The sequence below is a fragment of the Odocoileus virginianus genome, chromosome 2 (genome assembly GCF_023699985.2).
Source record: "Odocoileus virginianus isolate 20LAN1187 ecotype Illinois chromosome 2, Ovbor_1.2, whole genome shotgun sequence".
In the NCBI taxonomy this organism is placed as follows: domain Eukaryota; kingdom Metazoa; phylum Chordata; class Mammalia; order Artiodactyla; family Cervidae; genus Odocoileus; species Odocoileus virginianus.
In genome coordinates this window covers 29813206-29835656 of record NC_069675.1, presented here as the reverse complement: position 1 = coordinate 29835656, position 22451 = coordinate 29813206, and the positions used below count along the sequence as shown (strand labels likewise).

Sequence of the window (22451 nt, the reverse complement as noted above, 5' to 3'; positions counted from 1 at the left end):
TGAAGGATTATCAGACACCTGGCTAGCGGCTCAGGGGGAAATGAAGAGTAAAAGCCCACCACAAGGAGGCCCTGGAACCCTTCCCCACCTCTCCACTGACCACACAACCAGAAAGTCTGAACTGGGAAGTACCTAGCCATGGCCCTGCTCCACAAGCGTTTCCTCAACTGGCTTCCATCTCGCCTGCCCCTCAGTGAGCTTTCATGGGCCAGGGCCTCCCATACCGTCATTCTTTAAAAAGAGGACAGGCTCTGCTTCTGGGGCTTCCTGAGCCTTCAGTGAGTGAACATACTGGGGAAAGGACAAAAAAAGACTGAGGAAAACCATGATTCAGTTATTCCGTAGCTGAGGTTCTGCCCTATTTGTTGTCACCATCATCATGAGGCTAGTTTTAAAACCAGCACTACCTCTCTTAAGAGACTAGGCATGTACTTGAAAAATGCCAGCTTCTCTGGTAATAGTTTGACAGTAATACTGCCTAACATAACCCCCTGGGCAGGAATTCTGGATTTGTTTATTGTGTGATAATCCATTATTGACATCAAAAAAATGCTACCTCCTCCACATACAATGGCATCTATTGATTAAGAAAATCTGTAAAGAAAAAGGGCTACTCTGAATACAATAATTATCTTAAATTAGTCTGCATTTTACATAGCCACATCTATTTATATTCATGAAAAAAGTATTAATTATCTAGCCTATAGAAAAAAAAAATAAGTGGCACTCACATGGATTTGCTCACACTTTTGCTGGATTAAGAGTCAGCCAATTACAGCCCTCTATGTCTTTGCATTGATCTCTGAGGAAGGCTTTCTTATCTCTCCTTGTTATTCTTTGGAACTTTGCATTCAAATGGGTATATCTTTCCTTTTCTCCTTTGATTTTGGCTTCCTTTTTTTTCCCCACAGCTATTTATAAGGCCTCCTCAGACAGTCACTGCTTTTTTGCATTTTTTTTTCCCTCTGGATGGTCTTGATTCCTGTCTCCTGTACAATGTCAAGAACCTTCATCCATAGTTCATCAGGCACTCTGCCTATCAGATCTAGTCCCTTAAATCTATTTCTCACTTCCACTCTATAGTCATAAGGGATTTGATTTAGGTCATACCTGATAGGTCTAGTGGTTTTCTCCACTTTCTTCAATTTCTGTCTGAATTTCCCAATAGAACCGGAAAGACTAGAAATCTCTTCAAGAAAATTAGAGATACCAAGGGAACATTTCATGGAAAGATGGGCTCAATAAAGGACAGAAATTCTAGGGACCTAATAGAAGCAGAAGATATTAAGAAGAGGTGGCAAGAATACACAGAAGAACTGTACAAAAAAGACCTTCACGACCCAGATAATCACGATGGTGTGATCACTCACCTAGAGCCAGACATCCTGGAATGTGAAGTCAAGTGGGCCTTAGGAAGCATCACTACCAACAAAGCTAGTGGAGGTGATAGAATTCCAGTTGAGCTATTTCACATCCTGAAAGATAATGCTGTGAAAGTGCTGCACTCAATATGCCAGCAAATTTGGAAAACTCAGCAGTGGCCACAGGACTGGAAAAGGTCAGTTTTCATTCCAATCCCAAAGAATGCTTAAAATACTGCACAATTGCACTCATCTTACACGCTAGTAAAGTAATGCTTAAAATTCTCCAAGCCAGGCTTCAGCAATACGTGAACCGTGAACTTCCAGATGTTCAAGCTGGTTTTAGAAAAGGCAGAGGAACCAGAGATCAAATTGCCAACATCCACTGAATCATCAAAAAAGCAAGAGAGTTCCAGAAAAATATCTATTTCTGCTTATTGACTATGCCAAAGCCTTTGACTGTGTGGATCACAACAAACTGGAAAATTCTGAAAGAGATGGAAATACCAGACCACCTGACCTGCCTCCTGAGAAACCTGTATGCAGGTCAGGAAGCAACAGTTAGAACTGGACATGGAGCAACAGACTGGTTCCAAATAGGAAAAGGAGTACGTCAAGGCTGTATATTGTCAGCCTGCTTATTTAACTTATATGCAGAGTACATCTTGAGAAATGCTGGGCTGGAAGAAGCACAAGCTGGAATCAAGATTTCTGAGAAAAATATCAATAACCTCAGATATGCAGATGACACCACCCTCATGGCAGAAAGTGAAGAAGAACTAAAGAGCCTCTTGATAAAAGTGAAAGAGCAGAGTGGAAAAAGTTGTCTTAAACCTCAACATTCAGAAAACAAAGATCATGGCATCCTGTCCCATCACTTCATGGCAAATAGATGGGGAAACAGTGGAACCAGTGGCTGACTTTATTTTTCTAGGCTCCAAAATCACTGCAGATGGTGATTGCAGCCATGAAATTAAAAGACACTTACTCCTTGGAAGGAAAGTTATGACCAACCTAGACAGCATATTAAAAAGCAGAGACATTACTTTGTCAACAAAAGTCTGTCTAGTCAAGGCTATGATTTTTCCAGTGGTCATGTATGGATGTGAGAGTTGGACTATAAAGAAAGCTGAGCAGCTGAAGAATTGATGATGCTTTTGAACTGTGCTTTTGGAGAAGACTCTTGAGAGTCCCTTGGACTGCAAGGAGATCCAACCAGTCCATACTAAAGGAGATCAGTCCTGGGTGTTCATTGGAAGGACTGATGTTGAAGCTGAAACTCCAATACTTTGGCCACCTGATGAGAAGAGCTGACTCATTTGAAAAGACCCTGATGCTGGAAAAGATTGAGGGCAGGAGGAGAAGGGGACGACAGAGGATGAGATGGTTGGATGGCATCACCGACTCAATGGACATGGGTTTGGGTGGACTCTGGGAGTTGGTGATGGGCAGGTTGGCCTGGCATGCTTCAGTTCATGGGGTCACAGAGAGTCAGACATGACTGAGTGACTGAACTGAACTGAATTACAGCCCATGGGCCAAATCTAGTCCTCATATAGGACTTGTTTCTATAAGTCAAGATTTTGATGATAAGGAATAGGAGAGCTGAACCTAAATGAAGCAAAATGTTACTCCAAACAAAAGAAAAAAAATCCATTCTTTTCAATGGTAGACCTATAGTACAAAAAAAATTGTACTCAATTATTACTATTATACTTTAACTTTGGTCAATAAAAATCTCATGGAAATTGTTTTTTAATTACTTATACAAAGTATAAGACTTTCCTGGTGGCTCAGATGGTAAAGAATCTGCCTGTAATGCGGGAAAGGACAATGTGGGTTTAATCCCTGAGTTGGAAGGTCCCTGGAGGAGGGCACAGCAACCCACTCCAGTATTCTTGCCTGGAGAATCCCATGGACAGAGGAGCCTAGTGGACTGCAGCCCATAGGGCACACAGAGTCGGATACAACTGAGTGACTAACACAAAGTACCTGTGTCATATTCTCATTTTGCCTCTTGGCCCACAAAACCTAAAATATATTACTGGGCCCCTTACAGAAAAAGCTTGTTGACTCCTTTGTCTGGTCCACACCTCCTAGGATCCACCTCCCACCGGTTAGGGACAGCTGCTTCAGCACTGTTACCCCCAGCCAATAGGCTGACAAATCATCAGGAAGGCTGGATGTGCTGGGTACACTTGGGAAGGTGTGGGGCAGGCAGGATTGGGGGTGCACAGCTACTTCTTAGCCATCAGAATCTACCAGTCTGTTGCTAATGTTCTGAAAGACCTGCATTGCTCCTGTGTGGATTTTCAGCTAACTAGCTTTCAGGGGGAAGAAAAACACACAGTGTCCTCCTTTGATTTTAAACTTGGGCTCCCCACTGCAGCAACAGAAACTCTCAACATCCTGGACCCATGGGAGTGTCCCTGGGTCAGCTTTGGGAACAGTGCTATTTGCAAACCCACTGAGCTGGACAAGGAAGAGGACCTGACGGCAAATCAAGAGCAAGTGATCAGAGGCTCTTTGGGCTAAGCCCTCCCAACCTTGGGTTTCTGTTTTTGTTTTCAGATCCATCCAGGAGCACAGCAGTGCAGAGTTGTCAGCCCAAGGTGTCCTTGGGCTCCCCTGTCCAGGCAAACCTGCTCACTGACCCTTGCACAATCCGGATGATGATTCCCCATTCTGTCCAACCTCCCCCAGAGCCTCCTCCCTCACCCGCTCACAGCATCTCACCCTGTCACAGCCCACAGCCCCTATAATTGATTTCTCTTCCTTTCTGGCTTAACCCAGAGACACCTCCACAAACTCCAATAGCCAGGTCCCTATGGGTCATGGGAGATGTTCAGGTTGTCTGACAGTTTAATTAGATCACTTTTTGATGACAGCCAGGCCCGCTGCTGTGAATGAGCATGAGTGAGAGGCTTAAGGCAATAGAGAAAGGGGATACAATATGTTCTTTCTCTGTCTTACAGACACTTGTTCAATAACTGTATTATTTCTGTCCTTCAGGATGGGAAAGATCTTTGTCTGCTCCTCCCATGGCATCATTTCTGCACATAAACGATGTATGCAAACACCTTATGGGGTCCAGGCTGCTATGTCTAAGTGTGCCTTCTCAAAATTAAATTTCATTGATTTCTCTGAATAAGTAATACATGCACATAATGCAAACTTCCAGCATTACAAAAGGTTATACAGTGATAAATCAGTCTCCCTTCCACCCTGCTCCCTGAGTCTTAGGGTGGTATTTTATTTATGCCACTAACCTGTGCTGTCTGACCTTGCCCCAGTGCTTCCAATTATGAAACTCGTGTACTGTTTGCATCTGACATTATTGGTTTTTTAATGGGTCTTTTATTTCAGATGGCTGAGTAAAAATGGGATTCAAGAAATACACAACTGTGCATTCAATGGAACCCAACTTGATGAGCTGTAAGTAGCCCTGACTATTCTTCCAGGCCATTTAGAGGGAAATGGCTCTTATAACAGTGATGTTTATGTGGCTTTGTGTTTCCCTCCTTCTTTTCTCAACTCCATCCCCAGGAATCTAAGCGATAACAGTAATTTGGAAGAACTGCCTAATGATGTTTTCCAGGGAGCCTCCGGACCGGTCATTCTGTGAGTAGCCTCCTTCGCTTCCAAGTGAGAGAGATCAACATCTATAAGTTAGCAGTCAACTTTGTCCAAGAGACCAGTGTCTGTAAGTTAGCAGTCAACTTTCTCCCATTCAGGGATGCTTGCAGGACAGGGTTGGCAATTAAAATCAAATTTTATCTGCATCACCTGCAAAGGTGTATAGGACAATTTAGGGCTGACCTACACTCTAAATATCAATACAGTAACAACAATAACAACAACTATCTAATGAACACTTACCAAGTCCCAGAAAGTGTTTCAAAAATGTTAGAGGCATTTTCTAATTTAATTCTTATAATAACCTCTGTGGTAGGAGCTATTTGGTCCCATTTTAGAGAAGGGAAAACTGGCCCCTGGAGGGGTCAATTTGCCCAAGGTCACAGAAATTTTAGAGCACAGACATAACACCAAACTGATCTGACTTCTAGAACACTCTTAACCACTCTACTATACATCTCTTCCCTGAAAGAAAAAGCACAGTTCTCCATCTTCACCCTCAGGGTCCAGGAGTTTTGTTCAAACCAGTGATAAATACACACATTTATGTTTGGCTCCTCTTTGCCTCAATTTCAGATCTCTTCGGGTGCCACCAGAGCCTCGTGGCACTGTATCAGCACCTCTCCTTCTATTGTTGCTTGCTCATCTTCATTTCTCCCACCAAGAATGACTTTTCTCTGTTTTTATTTGCCCCTGCCCTTCCCTTCCACATGGGTCACTCCAACCCCCAGCTCTTCATTGATAATCTCTGCTAACAGTGAATTCCTCCTCCTGCAATTCCCACAGCCCTCATGGCTGAAGGGCCCAGGTCTGCAAGAGCTTCTTTAAAATGTATTTCCCCAGGTTCTAAGCAAGACCCACTACATCTATGGACAAATGTATTACAGGAAGAAGAAAGGTATCCAGAAGGAAGGAGTCAGGTGTAAGAAGAAATAGTAAGCAAAGAAACAGATAAACACATGAACAAATGTAAAGGTTTGCAGAATGACTGTTACATAGCTATCCTGAGGTCAGTTCAGGCATTTGAGGGCCACTAGCTTGTACCTTTTACTTGGCAGTCAGTACATAGGTTATTTACTTACCTGCCTACCAACTATCAATATCACTTTCATTTTCACCAAAAAGCTTTCCAGTTCACCCTTGAACAACACAGGTTTGAACTGCATGAGTCCACTTATATATGGATACTTTTCAATAAATATGTACTGTCTGCAGTTGGTTGAATCCTTGATGCAGAACTATGGATAAGAGAGGCAGGGCCATGGGACTTGAGGATCTGTGGACTGTGGTGTCTTCAGTGGGTCCTGGAATCAATTCCCCACAGACACCTGGGGGCAACTGCATTCTCCTTCAGGTTGGAACCTGTGCATCTCTAGAATGAGAGCCTGTGTGTTAGAGCAATTAACTCTATTAATGATTATTAATGATGATAAAGGATCTGTTGTAACTTTTATGTGGGACGCTATCTCTCTGAATAAGTTCAAAGATCATTCCAGAATGCCTGGTTTCAGAAAGGCAACATGTACAAAAGAAGGGATGTTTGCATGATTAAAGCAGAGATGCCAGAGAAGACTACCTAGGTTTAAAACCAGTTCTCTCACCTCTCTAAACCTCAGTTTACTGACCTAAAACAATGACAGGAACAATAATATCCATGTCTAATACTGTTTGAAGCTTAATAATAATATATATGTAAGGGTGTGTGTGTGTATATATACATATATAGTGAATATATGTATATTCACTCATTGAACGGATAAGATTTTTAAGCACCAGCCCTATGCTATGCACTGTATATAGTGCAAGAAACAAAAGTTCTTCCTCACGGAAAGCTTATACTCTTATAAAGGAGAGTCAGATATCAGAACTAAATATGCAACTTAACATATTGAACTATGATGTACGCTACGAAGCATCAAGTAGGACCTGGGGGTAACAAATGCGGAGCGCCAGCCATACAGCCCCTGTGCTTCCATACACAGAGTCCTTAGAACTTGGAGGGCTCCCCTGGTGGCTCAGTTGCTAAAGAATCTGCCTGCAGTGCAGGAGAGGTGGGTTCGATCCCTGGGTCAGCAAGATCTCTGGAGGAGGGAATGGCAAACCACTCCAGTATTCTTGCCTGGAGAATCACGTGGACAGAGGAGCCTGGCAGGACACAGTCCATGGGGTCACAAAGAGTCGGACACGACTGAGCAACTAACACACTCAGAATTTGTAATGCTTAGTTGATATTTCTTATTCTCAGAGTACGTGGGAGACAAACAGAGAAAGTGTATTTGATGTCTTTGACCAGGAGAACAACAGTGTGTTAATCTCACTTAGTGAACAGTCCTAAAGGTTTTGAACGTACCTAAACCAGCACCCCTGTCTTTTATGGCAGAACATGTCTGTGATGGGGTAGATTTCCACATGTGACCTGTACCAGATACACTATGACATCACAGCACCTTAACTACTGTCTGCTACTGAGAACATTCAAGCTGGACAGGATCTTGTCTAGCTCACCACCCAGCTGAGGAAACCAGAGCCAGAAATGGGAAGTAACCTGCTAACCATCACACTGCTGCACTAAGTGGTAGAGCCTGGACCAGAAGCTAGGTCTCCTGCCTCATATCCTATGCATTCCCACCATACCGTGTCACCCAAAGTACTTCAACTGATCCAACTGAACATCTGAAAGGGACCCTCAATTTACTGTGAACTAAAACAGGGGGAAAACAACTATAAACACCAGAGCCCGCCCCCAGCCCAAGAACACTAGTAAAAGGTAGACACACACAGCGTAGAAGAACGTCCCCTGACATTGACAAGTAGGTCCCAGGCTGAGGCACTGCACAGTATGTCTGACCAGGGTCTCCAGTGGAAAACACCAACACAGACCCCCAACCAGCCCTGCCACGAGTGCCAGCAAGAAGAGGGATGACATCATCACCAGCAGTTTTGCAGAGTCCTCAAGTTACAGGCCCATTTTCTACACTGTTACCACAGAAACAGTGAGTAAAATTTACAGAAAATCCAAAGGAATTATGAAGCATTTGCCATGACTTAAAAAGGTAGAGGGGCTTCCTGCCTGGCACTAGTCATAAAGAAACCACCTGCCAATGCAGGAGACATAAGAGACACAGGTTTGATGCCTGGGTCAGGAAGATCCCCTGGAAGAGGGCATGGCAACCCACTTCAGTATTCTTGCCTGGAGAATCCCATGCACAGAGGAGCCTGGTGGGCTGTAGCCCATGGGGGTCACACAGAGTCAGACACTACTGAAATGACTTAGCAAGCATGCAAAGAGGTAGAGAGGGATAATACATTTCTATATCTTCTCATGTCAATGCATGAGGATATATGTGTAAGATCCTGGCCTACACCCCAGTCTCTAACTGCTGATCACCTCCTCCTCCTCCCCTTAGGGGCAAGAAGGTTGGTCAGCTTAACATTGAGCCTCCTTTTCTGGGTCTTTCAGGTTAGTCTGCAGATGTCTTCCCAGCCTCTCTGGCTGCTAACCTGGGGCTCTATAACCTAGTCTATCCTCTATTTCCAGCTTTATGTGCCAATCCCAGGTAAACCCTGACCTGAAGGCTGCTTGTTTAGTGTGTGTGCAGAGTACAAGCCCATGCCGGCTGTGGGTTCATGGGTAGGAGAAGTGAGTGTAGACTGCTCAGCCCACCACAGACGCAGCTCAGGCTAGGGCTGTGACTGTGGCTTGGATCAGATTCTTCTCACTGAACATCAGACAGTGATGTGGGTATCTGCATGCAGAAGGCTTCCTGGAGAGTGCTCTTGGAGCCTGTGGGGAGTACCTGATGGAAGCAGAATCAGGCTAAGAGAGGTGAACTACAATGCATTTGCAACCGAAGTTTCGGCTGATTCTAGGGGGAGCTCTGGAGTTAGAATGGCCCTTCAGAGTTGACTGAATTAAGGCCAGGGACTGATCCTCCTCATCAACAGTCACTGGGTGCAGGCAGGCCCAGGGGAGAAGTCAAGGCTTGGGCGAGTCAGATGAGGGCAAATCCCAGAGCAGAACCCAGCAATGGGCCACCTCAGCTGTAAGTGGTCCTCAAATGCCCTTAAGCCATGGATCTAAATTTGACCACGCATCAGAACCACCCAGGATGCTTATAAAACTCCACATGGCTAATCCCCACTTCCAGTGGGCTTGAATCAGCAGGTCAGGGCTGGGCCTGAGAACATGCATCTCTAATAACTTTGCAGGCGAAGCTGATGTTGCTGGTCCAGAACACACACTGAGAATCACGGCCCCTGAAGCACAGCTGGGAGTTGGGAAGCTTGGCCTGGTCTCCACATCTCCTTCAGGAGCCAACAGTGGCGTATCTTCCTCCTAGCAGTCTCAGTGCTTTGCCCCAGTACATATATGCAAGGGATTCTAAGGGAGTTAAGGGGAGGGCACCCAAACCAATCATAACTCCTTTCCTGAAGGCAAAAATTTTAGCTGAGTGAAAAAACAGGGAGCCCCTGAACACCTGAGGGTGCAAGTATAAGATGTTCCATTGCAAAGAGAAATAGATGCAGAGAAATCCAGGGGCACACAGACAAGCTCCACTGAGTTTCCAGGAGCAGTCTAGCATCCTGATTCCCCCCTCATGAGTCTTGACCTTGAACATCAGCAGCCATCTGAGTTTTCACCTGATATTCTGAACTCACTCAAGTTTTCTTTTTTTTTTTTTTTTTTTAAGCAATCAAGCAATTGCTGTTTCCTTGGGAAACCGTTTCCTGTGGGAAAAATTTAATGCATTGCTTTCGCAGGCTGGAGCCAGTACAATCATATTCTGATGGTTTATCAAATTGATTTGGCTATAGCTCAGATTCATTTGATAGTTCAGATTCAAACACTGAGTTATTTGTATAAGAATGATTCTCTTCCATTACCAGTACACCCACAGTCCTATAGATAGTAAATTGCCTTTTTATTCCACCTGGGATCATGAAAGAGAGGTCTTCTAGACATCTGTCAGTGTAGTATACATCAGAAATGTGCTCTCGCTTATGGAAATGATTGACCTGTAATAACATCTTTGCTGGGAAAAATAGAAATTGTTCAAATCAAATTTGTGGCACTGGCTATAATGCACTTTATTAAACAGGGCACAGAGCACAATTTAACGTCTGCCTCTCCTGACTCAGCATCTTATTACTGACTGCTGTTTCCCTTTCTGCTTTGTAGCTCAAAATCAAGAATGCTAACAATGTTGAAACAGTTTAGGATTGCTAAGTCCTGTTAGCCATTGTCTTGTGATGTCTCCTGTTGGGGCTACTTTTCAGGATTTCAATTCTCAAAACCAGTCAATTCCAGAATGGAGCATGTTAACCAAAGTGGGACCTTATAAAGAAAGGCTGCCATCATGAGACCAGCCTGAAAGACAAGGATTAAAAACACCTACCCATTTCTACTCCTCCTCCTGTCTAGCCCACCAGCCCTAAGAACAGTCAGTAATAAAGCAGACATCCTCACTCATTCACTGAACATAGCAGGGCTTACATGTCATATATTTGGTACATGTTGATTGAGCATCTATTCAATGTGTGTCTGGTTCTCTGCTAGATGTGAGGGATGTTCATTGCTCTTGAGTCACCAAGTCGTGTCCTACTCTTCATGACCCCATGGACTGCAGCACGCCCAGCTTCCCTGTCCATCACCAACTTCCCTGTCCAACACCAACTTGCTCAAACTCAGGTCCATTGAATCAGTGACACCATACAACCATCTCATCCTCTGTCATCCCCTTCTCCTCCTGCCTTCAATCTTTCCCAGCATTAGGGTCTTTTCAAATGAGTCAGTTCTTCGCATCAGGTGACCCAAGTATTGGAGCTTCAGCTTCAGCATCAATTCTTCCAAAGAGTATTCAGGGTTGATTTTCTTTAAGATTGACTGGTTTGATCTCCTTGCTTTCCAAGGGACTCTCAAGAGTCTTCAGCACCACAATCAGAAAGCATCAGTTCTTTAGCACTCTGCCTTCTGTACTGTCTAGCTCTCACATCCATACATGACAACTGGAAAGACCATAGCCTTGAGTATACATTCCTTTGTCAGAAAAGTTATGTCTTTGTTTTTTAACACACTGTCTAGGTTTGTCATAACTTTCCTGCTAAGAAGCAAGAGTCTTCCAATTTGGCTGCAGTCACTATTTGCAGTAATTTTAGAGCCCAAGAAGAGGAAATCTACCTCTTACCCTTCCAACCCTACTCTTCTATTTGCCATGAAGTCATGGGACTGGATGCCATGACCTTTGCCTTTTTTAATAGAGTTTAAAGCCGGCTTTTTCATTCCCTTCCTTCACTCTCATCAAGAGGCTCTCCAGTTCCTCTTTGCTTTCTGCCATTAGAGTGGCATCATCCACATATCTGAGGTTGTTGATATTTCTCCCAGCAATCTTGATGCCAGCTTGTAACTTATCCAGCCCGGCATTTTGCATAATGTGCTCTGAGTATAAGTTAAATAAACGGGGTGACAATAAATAGCCTTGTCATACTCCTTTTTAAATCCTGAGCCAGTCAGTTGTTCTATTCGGGGTTCTAACTGTTGCTTCTTGACTTGCATACAGGTTTCTCAGGAGACAGGTAAGATGGTCTGGTATCCCCATCTCTTTAAGAGTTTCCCACAGTTTGTTAGGATCCACACAAAGGCTTTAGCATAGTCAATGAAACAGAGGTAAACATTTTTCTGGAATTCTCTTGCCTTCTCTGTGATCCAGCAAATGTTGGCAATTTAATCTCTGGTTCCCCTGCCTTTTCTAGACCCAGCTGGAACATCTGGAAGTTCTTGGTTTATGTAATGTAAAGTTTATCTTGGAGAATTTTGAGAATAACCTTACTAGCATGGAGAGAGTGCAACTGTCCAGTGGTTTGAACATTCTTCAGTACTGTACTTCTTGGGAATTGGGATGAGGATTGATCTTCTCCAGTCCTGTGGCCACTGCTGGATTTCCCAAATTAACTAACAAATTGAGTGCAGCACTTCCACATGCTCTGCTGGAACCCCATCACCTCCACAAGCTTTATTGGCAGCAGTGATTCCTAAGGCCCACTTGACTTCACACTCCAGAATGTCTGGCTCTGAGTGAGAGACTACACCGCTGTGATTGTCCAGGTCATTAAGATATTTTTTGTGCAGTTCTTCTGTGTATTCTTTCCATCTCTTCTTGATCTCTTCTGCTTCTATTAGGTCTTTGCCATTTCTATCTTTTTTTTTTTGTGCCCATCTTTGGATGGATGTGATGGATATAGAGACTCAAAAACAAACAGTACCAGCCCCAAGTTATCTCATTCTGGTAGAGGAACAAAAGCTACTGTGCAGAACTATAATCTCTGCAGAAATCACAGGAGGTTTTAGTAACAGAGCAGACACCCAATAAATCTTTGCCATGTGATACAGTGACTTAACAGATGAAGCAACAGTATGAGGAGGTAAGCTCTCATCTCATGTCCACATCTGTGTAATAGCCATTCCTTTCTCCTTCCAGTCATTTCATAATGAATGAACACCTATTGTGTGCCATGTTTAAGATTCTCAAGACTAATCTAATAAAATTGATGCTTTCAATAAGTCATTCTTCTGCTCAAAGAAACTCTAAACTCTTCCACCTGGCTTCAAGGCTCAGAGATCAAATCCCATCCTGTGGTTCCCTTAATTACACAAAATATGGTTGCTCGGAATCAGCCATCTGAACAAAGCAATAATTTTCTGGGTGCTTACTATGTAAAAGGCACTGCTAAGAATGAAAGGGGTCCTCTGCCCTACAAGAGAGAGAAAATGCAAATACAAAGAGCTAGTATATAAAGAAAAAAATGGGAAGTGAAAGACGCAGAAAAGTATACAGACTATAGTGCTGTAGCATTCTTAATGGCTTTCAAGGAAAAATGCTTCTACAGCTGTTAAAAACGATGGAGATGATGGGAGTCAACGCGAATCTGTTTGAGTTCTCTATTTCTGCATAAAAGCTATCCTTAAACTCAGTGGTTTAAAGCAGTTGTTCCATTTTGCCCACAGTTTTGTTTTAGAAGTTTGGGTAGCTTGTCTTGTCTCTGATCCACGTGATGTCAGCTCAGATGGCTGAGTCTGGGGGATGTACTGCAAGTTGTCCTCTTCACTCAAGTATCTGGTGCTCCCTGGTTCCACTCTACATACAGACACACACACACACACACACACACACACACACACACACGTGGCATCTTATCCTCCAGACCCTCTGTACCTGGCTTAGACTTTTTCCAGCATGGCACTATCAGAGCATTCCGAGTTCTTGCATGGCAGCTTACAGCTCTGTAAGATTTAGAAGCTATCAGTGCTCTTAGAAGCAAGGTCCAGAACTGGCAGAGTAACACTTTCATCATACTCTACTGTAGTCCAAACACATCGTGGGGATTCAAGGGAAGGGCAAATAGACCATCTGTGGGAGAGCATGAAGAAATTGCAGTCATCTTTAATCAACGAGAAATATGAGTCAATGAGAGTCAGTGAGAGTCAAAGAGAAAATATGATGCCATTGCATGCAATATAAAAATTTATTTTGGGAAATCTTCAGTAATGTGATTTTTATATATTCTAAAATTAAGAGGTGAAGGCATAACTAAGAAAAAGAGTCTTCTGTTTTGTATCACTTGATTTTAGAAATATTAAAAATGCTAATGGTAAGTAATAAATAATCCCCCTGGTTTAAATTACTACTGAAGGACTTTGTTTATGCCTTCACCTCAGTCCCCGTAGGAAGCCTTGAACTGTTTTAGGCAAAACAAGAAATCTTTGCTCCCTTCCATACTTGAGGAAAAAAAGAAGAGCCCGTGTACCAGGCAAAATAAAAACTTGGTCCCAGGGACCAGAATTTGAGTGTCAATAGCAGAACTGGTCAGAGGAACAACTGCCTGAAGAGAGAAACTGGAGAGATTTTTTTCAGGGCAGAAAAGAAAGTTGAGAATCTCTGCAGCAATAGAAAGGCTAAGTGTTGAACAGGCTAGGACAGCTGGATCTTTCAGCATCAGAGAGTGAAGACTCACCACAGTGACAAAGGTTCATGGATCAGACTCTCAATTCCAGGGACCCCAGCTCCACATAATTAGAATACACAGGCAAGAACTAGAAAAGAGACCTTGGAACACCAAGAACCTTTATCCTGTGGTGACAGCAATGAATGTTGTGAGGAGCAAGTAAATTCCAGATATATGTGGAAGGTAAAGGCAAGTTATTTTGCTGAGGGTGGGCACACAAGGTATGAGAGAAAGAAGTCAAGGGTGACTGCCAAGGTTTTGCATGAACAACAGGGAAGGTTGCAAGTAGAGAAGGTTTGGGATAAGATCAGGAGCTCAACGTTTAATATCTAAAGCTTTATCTGTCTATTAGATATACAAATAGAGATAATAAGGAAATACTTAGGAGTGATGGAACGAGCAAGCAAAAATCAGCAAGCACTCTGAAGTATCTGAACAGTAGCAACGACAAATTTGATCTGTTGGGTATCTAACAAGGAGGGGGACTAAGTGAAATATACAGAGGTATTATATCAAGATAATCATTAACTCTGAAAATGTAAATTTCCCTTAGTATCAAGCAGGGAATTAGCAGTCCAGGGATTAGCAATGGTAGATAATTGCTACTAATCCTAGACTGGAAAGGCAAGCGAGGATGTGATCTGATTGAAACACAGAACTGGGATGACTGGTAGCTGCTGGATCCTCCATAGATCTGCGTGATGAAGCTGGAGTCACAGAAGAGCCGCTGCCTGAGGCAGAGGAGGGATGAGAAATGCCCCCACTTCACCCTTCCTCCCACCTGCCAATCCCACCGGTGCCATTTGCTCAACACAACCAAAAGTGATTGACAAGGTGGTACCTGGGAAATGGAAACTTTAGAGGCCATCTCTCCTGCAAGACAGAACAGAACACAGAAAAGGGCACGGAGTGGTTGTGAGAGAGATCAGGCAGACCAGCACATCATATTCAGGGCTTTGTACATCATTGGAAGTGCAATGGAGAATCACTGACTAGTTATAAGCAGGAGGTCACAATCTAATTGGGATTTTTAAAATATCACCCAATCTGCAGTGTAACAATTGCATTAGAGCTAGAGGTCAGGGTGATTAATTAAAATCATTAATTTAATTAAATTAATAATTTAAATTAATTAAAATCAACTTGACTGGGCCATGAGATGCCCAAATAGCTGGTAAAATATTATTCTTGAGTGCATCTGTGAGAGTGTTTTCATAAGACATTAGCACTGGATTCAACAGGCTGAGTAAAGAAGATTCACCCTCCCCAGTGTGGGTGGGCATCATCTAATCAGTTGAGGGACCTCATAGAACAAAAAGGCAGAGGGAAGGCAAATGTGTTTCCTTTCTTAAGCTGAAATATTCATCTTCTGGCATTAGACATCAGAACTCCTGGTTCTTGGGTCTTCCAACTCTGGGACTTAAACCAGTGGCCTCCTTAGTTCTCAGGCTTTTGTCTCTGACTGAATTATACCACAAACTTTTTCCTGGATCTCCAGCTTGCAGATGGAGATCTGCAAAATTCAGCCTCCAAAATTGTGCAAGTCAAATTCCATAATAAATATCCTTTTATATATCTCTATATATCCTATCAGTTCTGTTTCTCTGGAGAACCTTAATACAATGATCACAAGAAGAACAGTTATTGAGACTGCTGTCTCTCTAGGCAGAGATTATGGTGACTTAGACTAAAGATGTGGCCAAAAAAAGTGGACCAATGTGAAACAAATGTAAAAGTTAGGCTTGCAAAAACAAGAAATTGAGTCCAAGGGAGGGAGAGGGAGGAGTCAAGGATAACTCCCAGGTTTCTATCCTGAGCAGCACAGGGAAATGGAGGAGTCATTTGCTGAGATAAGGAAACAAAAGAAGGAGCATATTTTAAAAGAAGATGGTAAATTCAGTTTTGATACTTGCAAGTCATCAAAAGGGTGAGATCTGATGGATTATCTGGGTTTGGGGTTCAGAACTAAGATCTAAACTGGGATATATACAGAGAAGCCATCAGCATATACCTGGTATCTGAAATCAAGGAAGTAAGATCACCTGGGAAGATTATGTACAGTCAGAAAGGGACCTGAGTTTAGAGGCACTCCAATAGATAGAGGAGAAAAAAACAAAATCAGAAATAAGCCAAAGTAGATGTCAGAAGAAATTCAAAAGAATGATGCCAAGAAAAACGAATAAGTGTTTTATGCATGAAATGCAATTGAGAAATCAAGAAGGTTAGAACTAAGATGTGACCTTAGTGAGTACTGTTCCTCTAGGAGTTGGGAAGAAACTGAGTTGGATTAGGAAATGAGAAAATAGTGACATCAAGTATGGACACCTAGTATAAGAAGTTTGATTGGAAAAGGAAGAGACAAACAGGGCAGCAGTTACAAGTGGGCTTTACTGGACAATAGGAAGCATTATAAATTTTTGAGCAAGAGAATAAATGACCCTATGAAAATAAGACTTTGAGAAAGTAATTTTCACCAGATGGGAGAACATCTAGGGTAGCAGATATATATTCACACCCCGAAGTTTCATTGCTCCGAGTGCCTACTGTTTTGACTTAGAGGAAGTGCAGACATTAGAAGATTCTCCTTAACCAAGTATATCCAAGGATGCTTGAAATGAGTCCATCTGGTCATCACCACCACCCCCTTCAGAAGCACTCATTCATGGCCAGCCGACTGACCTCCAAAGTCTAAGCCAGTACCATTTAAATCTCCTTGCACCTACTAGCTGGTCACAGTTGTTTTGAAGGTTGCAGCTGCCAACAGTGCTGCCAGAAAACTGCCCATGTCACTGGTGTTGCTGCCAGCAAGGACGGGGCTCTGGAGCCCACCAGGGACAGGAACCTGTTTAAAATGTTCATTTACACTGGTCTCTGTATAGACATCCTGGGTCACCGAGGCATAGACTCTCCAACAAAGCAAGAACAACCCTGTGCGTGTGTGTGATGTTTTCTGATAACAGCTGCCTGTCATCAAGTGCTGTCTGTTGGTCAGGAGGTTTTCTATGTACTTTAGCTTGTTTAATTCTCACAACCACCCTCTGAGGTAGGTATGATTATTACCATTCCTGTTTTACAACTGAGGGAACTGACATATGGAGAAGTGAGGTAACTTGACCAAGGTCACCAATCTAACAGGTAGCGGGGCAGGGTACACACACAGACTGTCCATAGATACCACAGTCATCACCACCACTCCCCACTGACACTTTGTCTTTGGGCTGAGGGTACCTCTGTTGCCCACCTCATACTCCTTCCTCTTATAGTGTGTTCTCTTTTCATCCTTTTCTGAAATATGGCCACAGATTCCACCCCAGCTCAAGAAATATATTTTTACATCTGGTTTTATGGTGGGGAGGAAGTGGTCTCACTTTCTTGATCTTACGTGATTTAGTAAGTGTCTATTCTTTTTTTTTTTTTTCATTTATTTTTATTAGTTGGAGGCTAACTACAATACTGTAGTGGTTTTTGCCATACATTGACATGAACCAGCCATGGATTTACATGTGTTCCCCATCCTGAACCCCCCTCCCACCTCCCTCCCCATCCCATCCCTCTGGGTCATCCCAATGTCCCAGCAATCCCACTCCTTGGCATACACACCAAGGAAACCAGAACTGAAAGAGACACGTGTACCCCAGTGTTCATCACAGCACTGTTTATAATAGCCAGGACATGGAAGCAACCTAGATGCCCATCAGCAGACGAATGGATAAGAAAGCTGTGGTACATATACACAATGGAATATTACTCAGCCATTAAAAAGAATTCATTTGAATCAGTCCTAATGAGATGGATGAAACTGGAGCCCATTATACAGAGTGAAGTAAGCCAGAAAGATAAACACCCATACAGTATACTAACATATATATATGGAATTTAGAAAGATGGTAATGATAACCCTATATGCAAGACAGAAAGAGAGACACAGGTGTACAGAACAGACTTTTGGACTCTGTGAGTATCTATTCTAAAGAGACACTATGGAAGGGGAAAGGGCTACAGTTAAGCCCCAGATCAGCCAGAGTGCTAGTACATCCAGGATACAGAGAAACCTGTTATCCATATCCTCCTACCATGAACTCAAGGGCCAAATGTCCCTTTAGACAAATATTTATGTGACTGAGGTGTGTTGGGTGAACAGGTGTCTCCCTCCTCCCTCGTGTAAAAACAGGTCTACTATGACTGCTATCTTGACTGCTAACAGAGCAGAAAAATTTAGACTCATAGTAATCAGGTTATGTTTGCCTCTTCTCCTTATAGAGATATTTCAAGAACCAGGATCCATTCCCTGCCTAGCTATGGCTTAGAAAATCTTAAGAAGCTGCGGGCCAAGTCAACTTACCGCTTAAAAAAGCTTCCCAGTCTGGAAAAATTTGTCACACTCGTGGAGGCCAGCCTCACCTACCCCAGCCACTGCTGTGCCTTCGCAAACTGGAGGCGGCAAACGTGAGTCTTCTCTGTCCAGCCCTTGAGCCCTGTTTGGGCATTTCTCCAACGGAGTACTTGGTCCACAACTTCTGCATCCATGATGAAATCCCTTAGGCAAGTTCTAGATCAAAGCCTTAGTACGTTTTTTGAAAATGGGTTCACAGGAGAAAGCCACCCACATGGCAGGCTCCCCACCAAATATTAAATGAGCTACTACAAAAAATGCCAAGCAAGACTGATTCATAGCTGATGCTTAATAAATGTTTATTCCCTTTTCCCTTTATACCAATAAGGGTATATACTTAAAGTCTGAAACTCTGCATCCTATAAATGTGCCAAAGTGTTAATCACTCAGTCATTCTGACTCTTTGTGACCCCAAGGACTGTAACCCACTAGGCTCCTCTGTCCATGGAATTCTCCAGGCAAGAATAGTGGAGTGGGTTGTCATTCCCTTCTCCAAGGGATCTTCCTCACCTAGGGATCAAACCCAGGTCTCCTGCATCTGCAGGTGGCTTCTTTACTGTCTGAGTCACCAGGGGCGACCATAAGTGTGCCCAGGACCATCAGAGTCAGCTTTGGAGGGGGGAAGCAGAGATGCCATAACAGAGACTGATCACACACCCACAGCACATCTCCACCACGCTGCTGCTGCTGCTGCTAAGTCACTCCAGTCATTTCCGACCCTGTGCGACCCCACAGACAGCAGCCCACCAGGCTCCCCTGTCCCTGGGATTCTCCAGGCAAGGACACTGGAGTGGGCTGCCATTTCCTTCTCCAATGCATGTATGCAAGCTAAGTGGCTTCAGACGTGTCCAACTCTGTGCGACCCTATGGACAGCAGCCCACCAGGCTCCTCTGTCCACAGGATTCTCTAGGCAAGAATACTGGAGTGGGTTGCCATTTCCTTCTCCACCATGCTAAACCTCCCTAACTCATCTTTGGAGCTTATCATCTCACAGGGAGAACAAAGATGATGATGTCTGTTCCCTTTGGCTTTCAAGGTCAGGTTCCAGGAATCCCAGGTTAAAAAGGGTAATCCTAATAAAGCCAAGTCCTAGTGGGTAACTGGCTAAAAAGTTGAAGTTATAGAAAGGGGATACTTTGAAGTTAACATGTTCCAGATATATAAACGATCCACCAGGGATACAGGTGCTTCCCAGGTGGTTCGGTGGTAAAAAAAAAAAAAAAAAAAAAAAATACACCTGCCAAGTAGCAGAAGCAGGTTCAATCCCTGGGTCAGGAAGATCCCCTGAAGAAGGAAATGGCAATCCACTCCAGTATTCTTGCATGGGAAATCCTATGGCAGGCTACAGTCCATGGGGTTGCAAAAGAGTAGGACACAACTTAGTGACTAAACAACAATCGGAGATATAATGTATTGCCGCTGCTGTTGCTGCTAAGTCGCTTCAGTTGTGTCTGACTCTGCGCAGCCCCATAGACGGCAGCCCACCAGGCTCCGCCATCCCTGGGATTCTCCAGGCAAGAGTACTGGAGTGGGTTGCCATTGCCTTCTCCTATATATGGTATTGGGTATCAGGAATTCTCCAAGTTTCTGCCTCTCCTAACCTCACTGATACAATCCATACCATGCAGTTGCACTCAGTCAGATGATGCCTGGTTTCCACTCTTGCACAGTAGCCCAACATGAACACAGCTTCCATGATACTGTTTTACTGTTTAATGTAGCCACTTCTATTATTCAACCTTAACAGGCAGATATATCCCCTAAAGTAAAATAAAACAAAACAACCAAACAATACACACCCTAAAATGTTTTCAAAGTATTGAAGAGGTAGCAGTCCACACGCAGACCCTTGTAAAGGGTCGGCAGCAGAGGGGCTACTCTTCAGAATTAGCACACATCATTAGGGAACTCCCCAGAATCAGACACTCCCCACAAGTTAGCTCAAGAGCTAGGGAATTTCTTCTTAACAACTAGACTTTTTAAGAGCATGGGCTGAAGCAGAAGGCCTGCCTCTTTTATATTCCAGAAAGAGATATTCCAGCCAGGTCAGGAAAGATACCAATTTCACTGCCAAAATCCTGGAACAAAATGCCCCCCAGGAGAAATCTCAGAGGATGTTAAGACCACTGAAGGAGCTGCCCACCACGTGCTATCAGTACCCAACACCATATGAATATGGTCTTACTCAGTTGCCCAGACTCCTCTGGTTTCACCACCCCCTGGTAGTGTAGATGTTCCCTCAGGGATCACCCGACTGGAAATCTCCAGGTCTGTCTTACATTGCACCATGGCTTGAAGGGTTTCCTTGTCCCTCTGGACCACTGGGCTCTCACCCTTTCTAGGTCCCTATTTTAAATTACATCAGCGCTTCTCAGGTGTGGCAAAGGAGAGGTCCACAGCTCTTCAAAGAAGACATGCCAAGACAGAGTACAGAAATCACAATGATGTTTGGTCTTTCTATTTAGCAAATTCACAAACCCACAACAACATGGCTATGCTATTCAGAAGATAATAAACACAGGATTTGTGTTTTAATTGTGTCAATTCATGGCATACCATAGTAGGTATAGCGTGGTTAGGTAATGAAATTTGAGTTTAAAGATGCATGATGAAACGGGCCCTCCAATCTTCACTTGGAAATAACGCCCAAAGTGTAAATCTTAGGCCCTGTGACTGTGAGATTTTGGCCAATGGCCCTTCTGAACTCTCATGGAAAAATCTTATTATCCACTCCCCTCCCTCAATTGTCATTGAACCGGTCATGTCCTTGTCATAGTTCTATACTCAGCTAACATTGTTATTTTGTCCTTGTTTTGTTATTTCTTGTATTCAGGTGCTTTCTTTCCAGCTAGATTTTAAACTAATGCACTGTGGCATATTCATTAAGTACCCACATAGGGCATGACCCCAATATGAACTCAGTACGTAACCACCATCCTCTGTCTTCATTTTGCTGATACCTGCCTAGTACTCACTGCCAGGCATGTTAAAACTTTGCACCTTTATCTCATTTAAGTTTCACTAAAGTAACAGCACTATTTTCTTCTCACAAAGGCAGAAACTGAGGCTCAGAGACTAAACAACTTGACCGACACCAGTCAGACTCAAACTCTCTGTCTATCTTCAAAGCTCAGACTCTGGGCCACTCTGCCATGCACTTCCCAAGTAACTGTTCATTGATTTATTGGGGTCCAGGAGTACCACTTTTTAACTCCACTCCAAACTGAATTTCCAATTTCTTATAATACTTAGGATTTGCTGAGGTATTGCAGAGGCAAGACTTTATTTCCCTGGCTTCCATTTTTCTTTCTAGTCTTCTCCCATAGACATACATTGTTTACCATTTCCCCACTCATGTCATTAGATCACTTCTGTTTCAGGAAAGGAAAACATCAATACTTAACATATACCGGTAGCAGTATCAACAATAAGCATCATCACAGCAGTGAAGTGAAGGCTGTGTCTAGATGGTTAGTCAGATCCTTTCCAGTGAACCCAATCACAGTCTGTAAGTGCCAGGTTACTTACTTCCTGTTCTTAGAACTGGGCTGCTGCCAATCCAATGACTGGAAAAACACAGTGATTCTCGTGTTCCCTCTTTGCCTGTCTCTGAGCTTGCCTTACTTTTTTGGTAAGATCTCTGACTAAACCAAAAGATTTTGTGCACATTTTCAATTCCATGTATGTTATTAACTGTTTAACCTCCTTAGTGTCAACTATGGCTGATGTAAGTAAGAAACTCTATCAGTCTCTAAAACAAAACAAAACAAAATGACACAGTCTCGGGCGGGGGGGGGGGGGGGGCTGTGGCAAGAGTCTGAGTCTGTTGGCCCGAGGGAAAAATGACTTTCTAGCAATTCACTTTACTTTCTGAAGGGGAGAGAAGGGAGGAATGGGGAGGTCATGGGGAAAGTTCAGTCCAGTCCATGTCCACTGCAGACTTGACCAGTCCCCATCGTTCAGTACCTAATGAAATCTTTACCTCTTCCATGCCCCAGTCACTCTCTCCATCTTATGGTTAGTGGGGGTGAGGCAGGGGGGAGAGGGCAGTCTTTGAAGA

The 22451-nt window shown here is 43.4% G+C and overlaps 1 protein-coding gene across 1 annotated transcript in view; it reads left to right on the top strand.

The window, feature by feature from the left end:
• The window catches only part of FSHR (follicle stimulating hormone receptor), a 189235-nt gene that overhangs the window by 161485 nt on the left and 5299 nt on the right, over positions 1-22451 (top strand). Inside the window, exons 7-9 of the mRNA XM_070478094.1 lie at positions 4728-4796; positions 4908-4982; positions 18258-18443. Coding sequence (XP_070334195.1) covers positions 4728-4796; positions 4908-4982; positions 18258-18443 — 330 coding nt within the window. The remainder of the gene's footprint in view (positions 1-4727; positions 4797-4907; positions 4983-18257; positions 18444-22451) is intronic.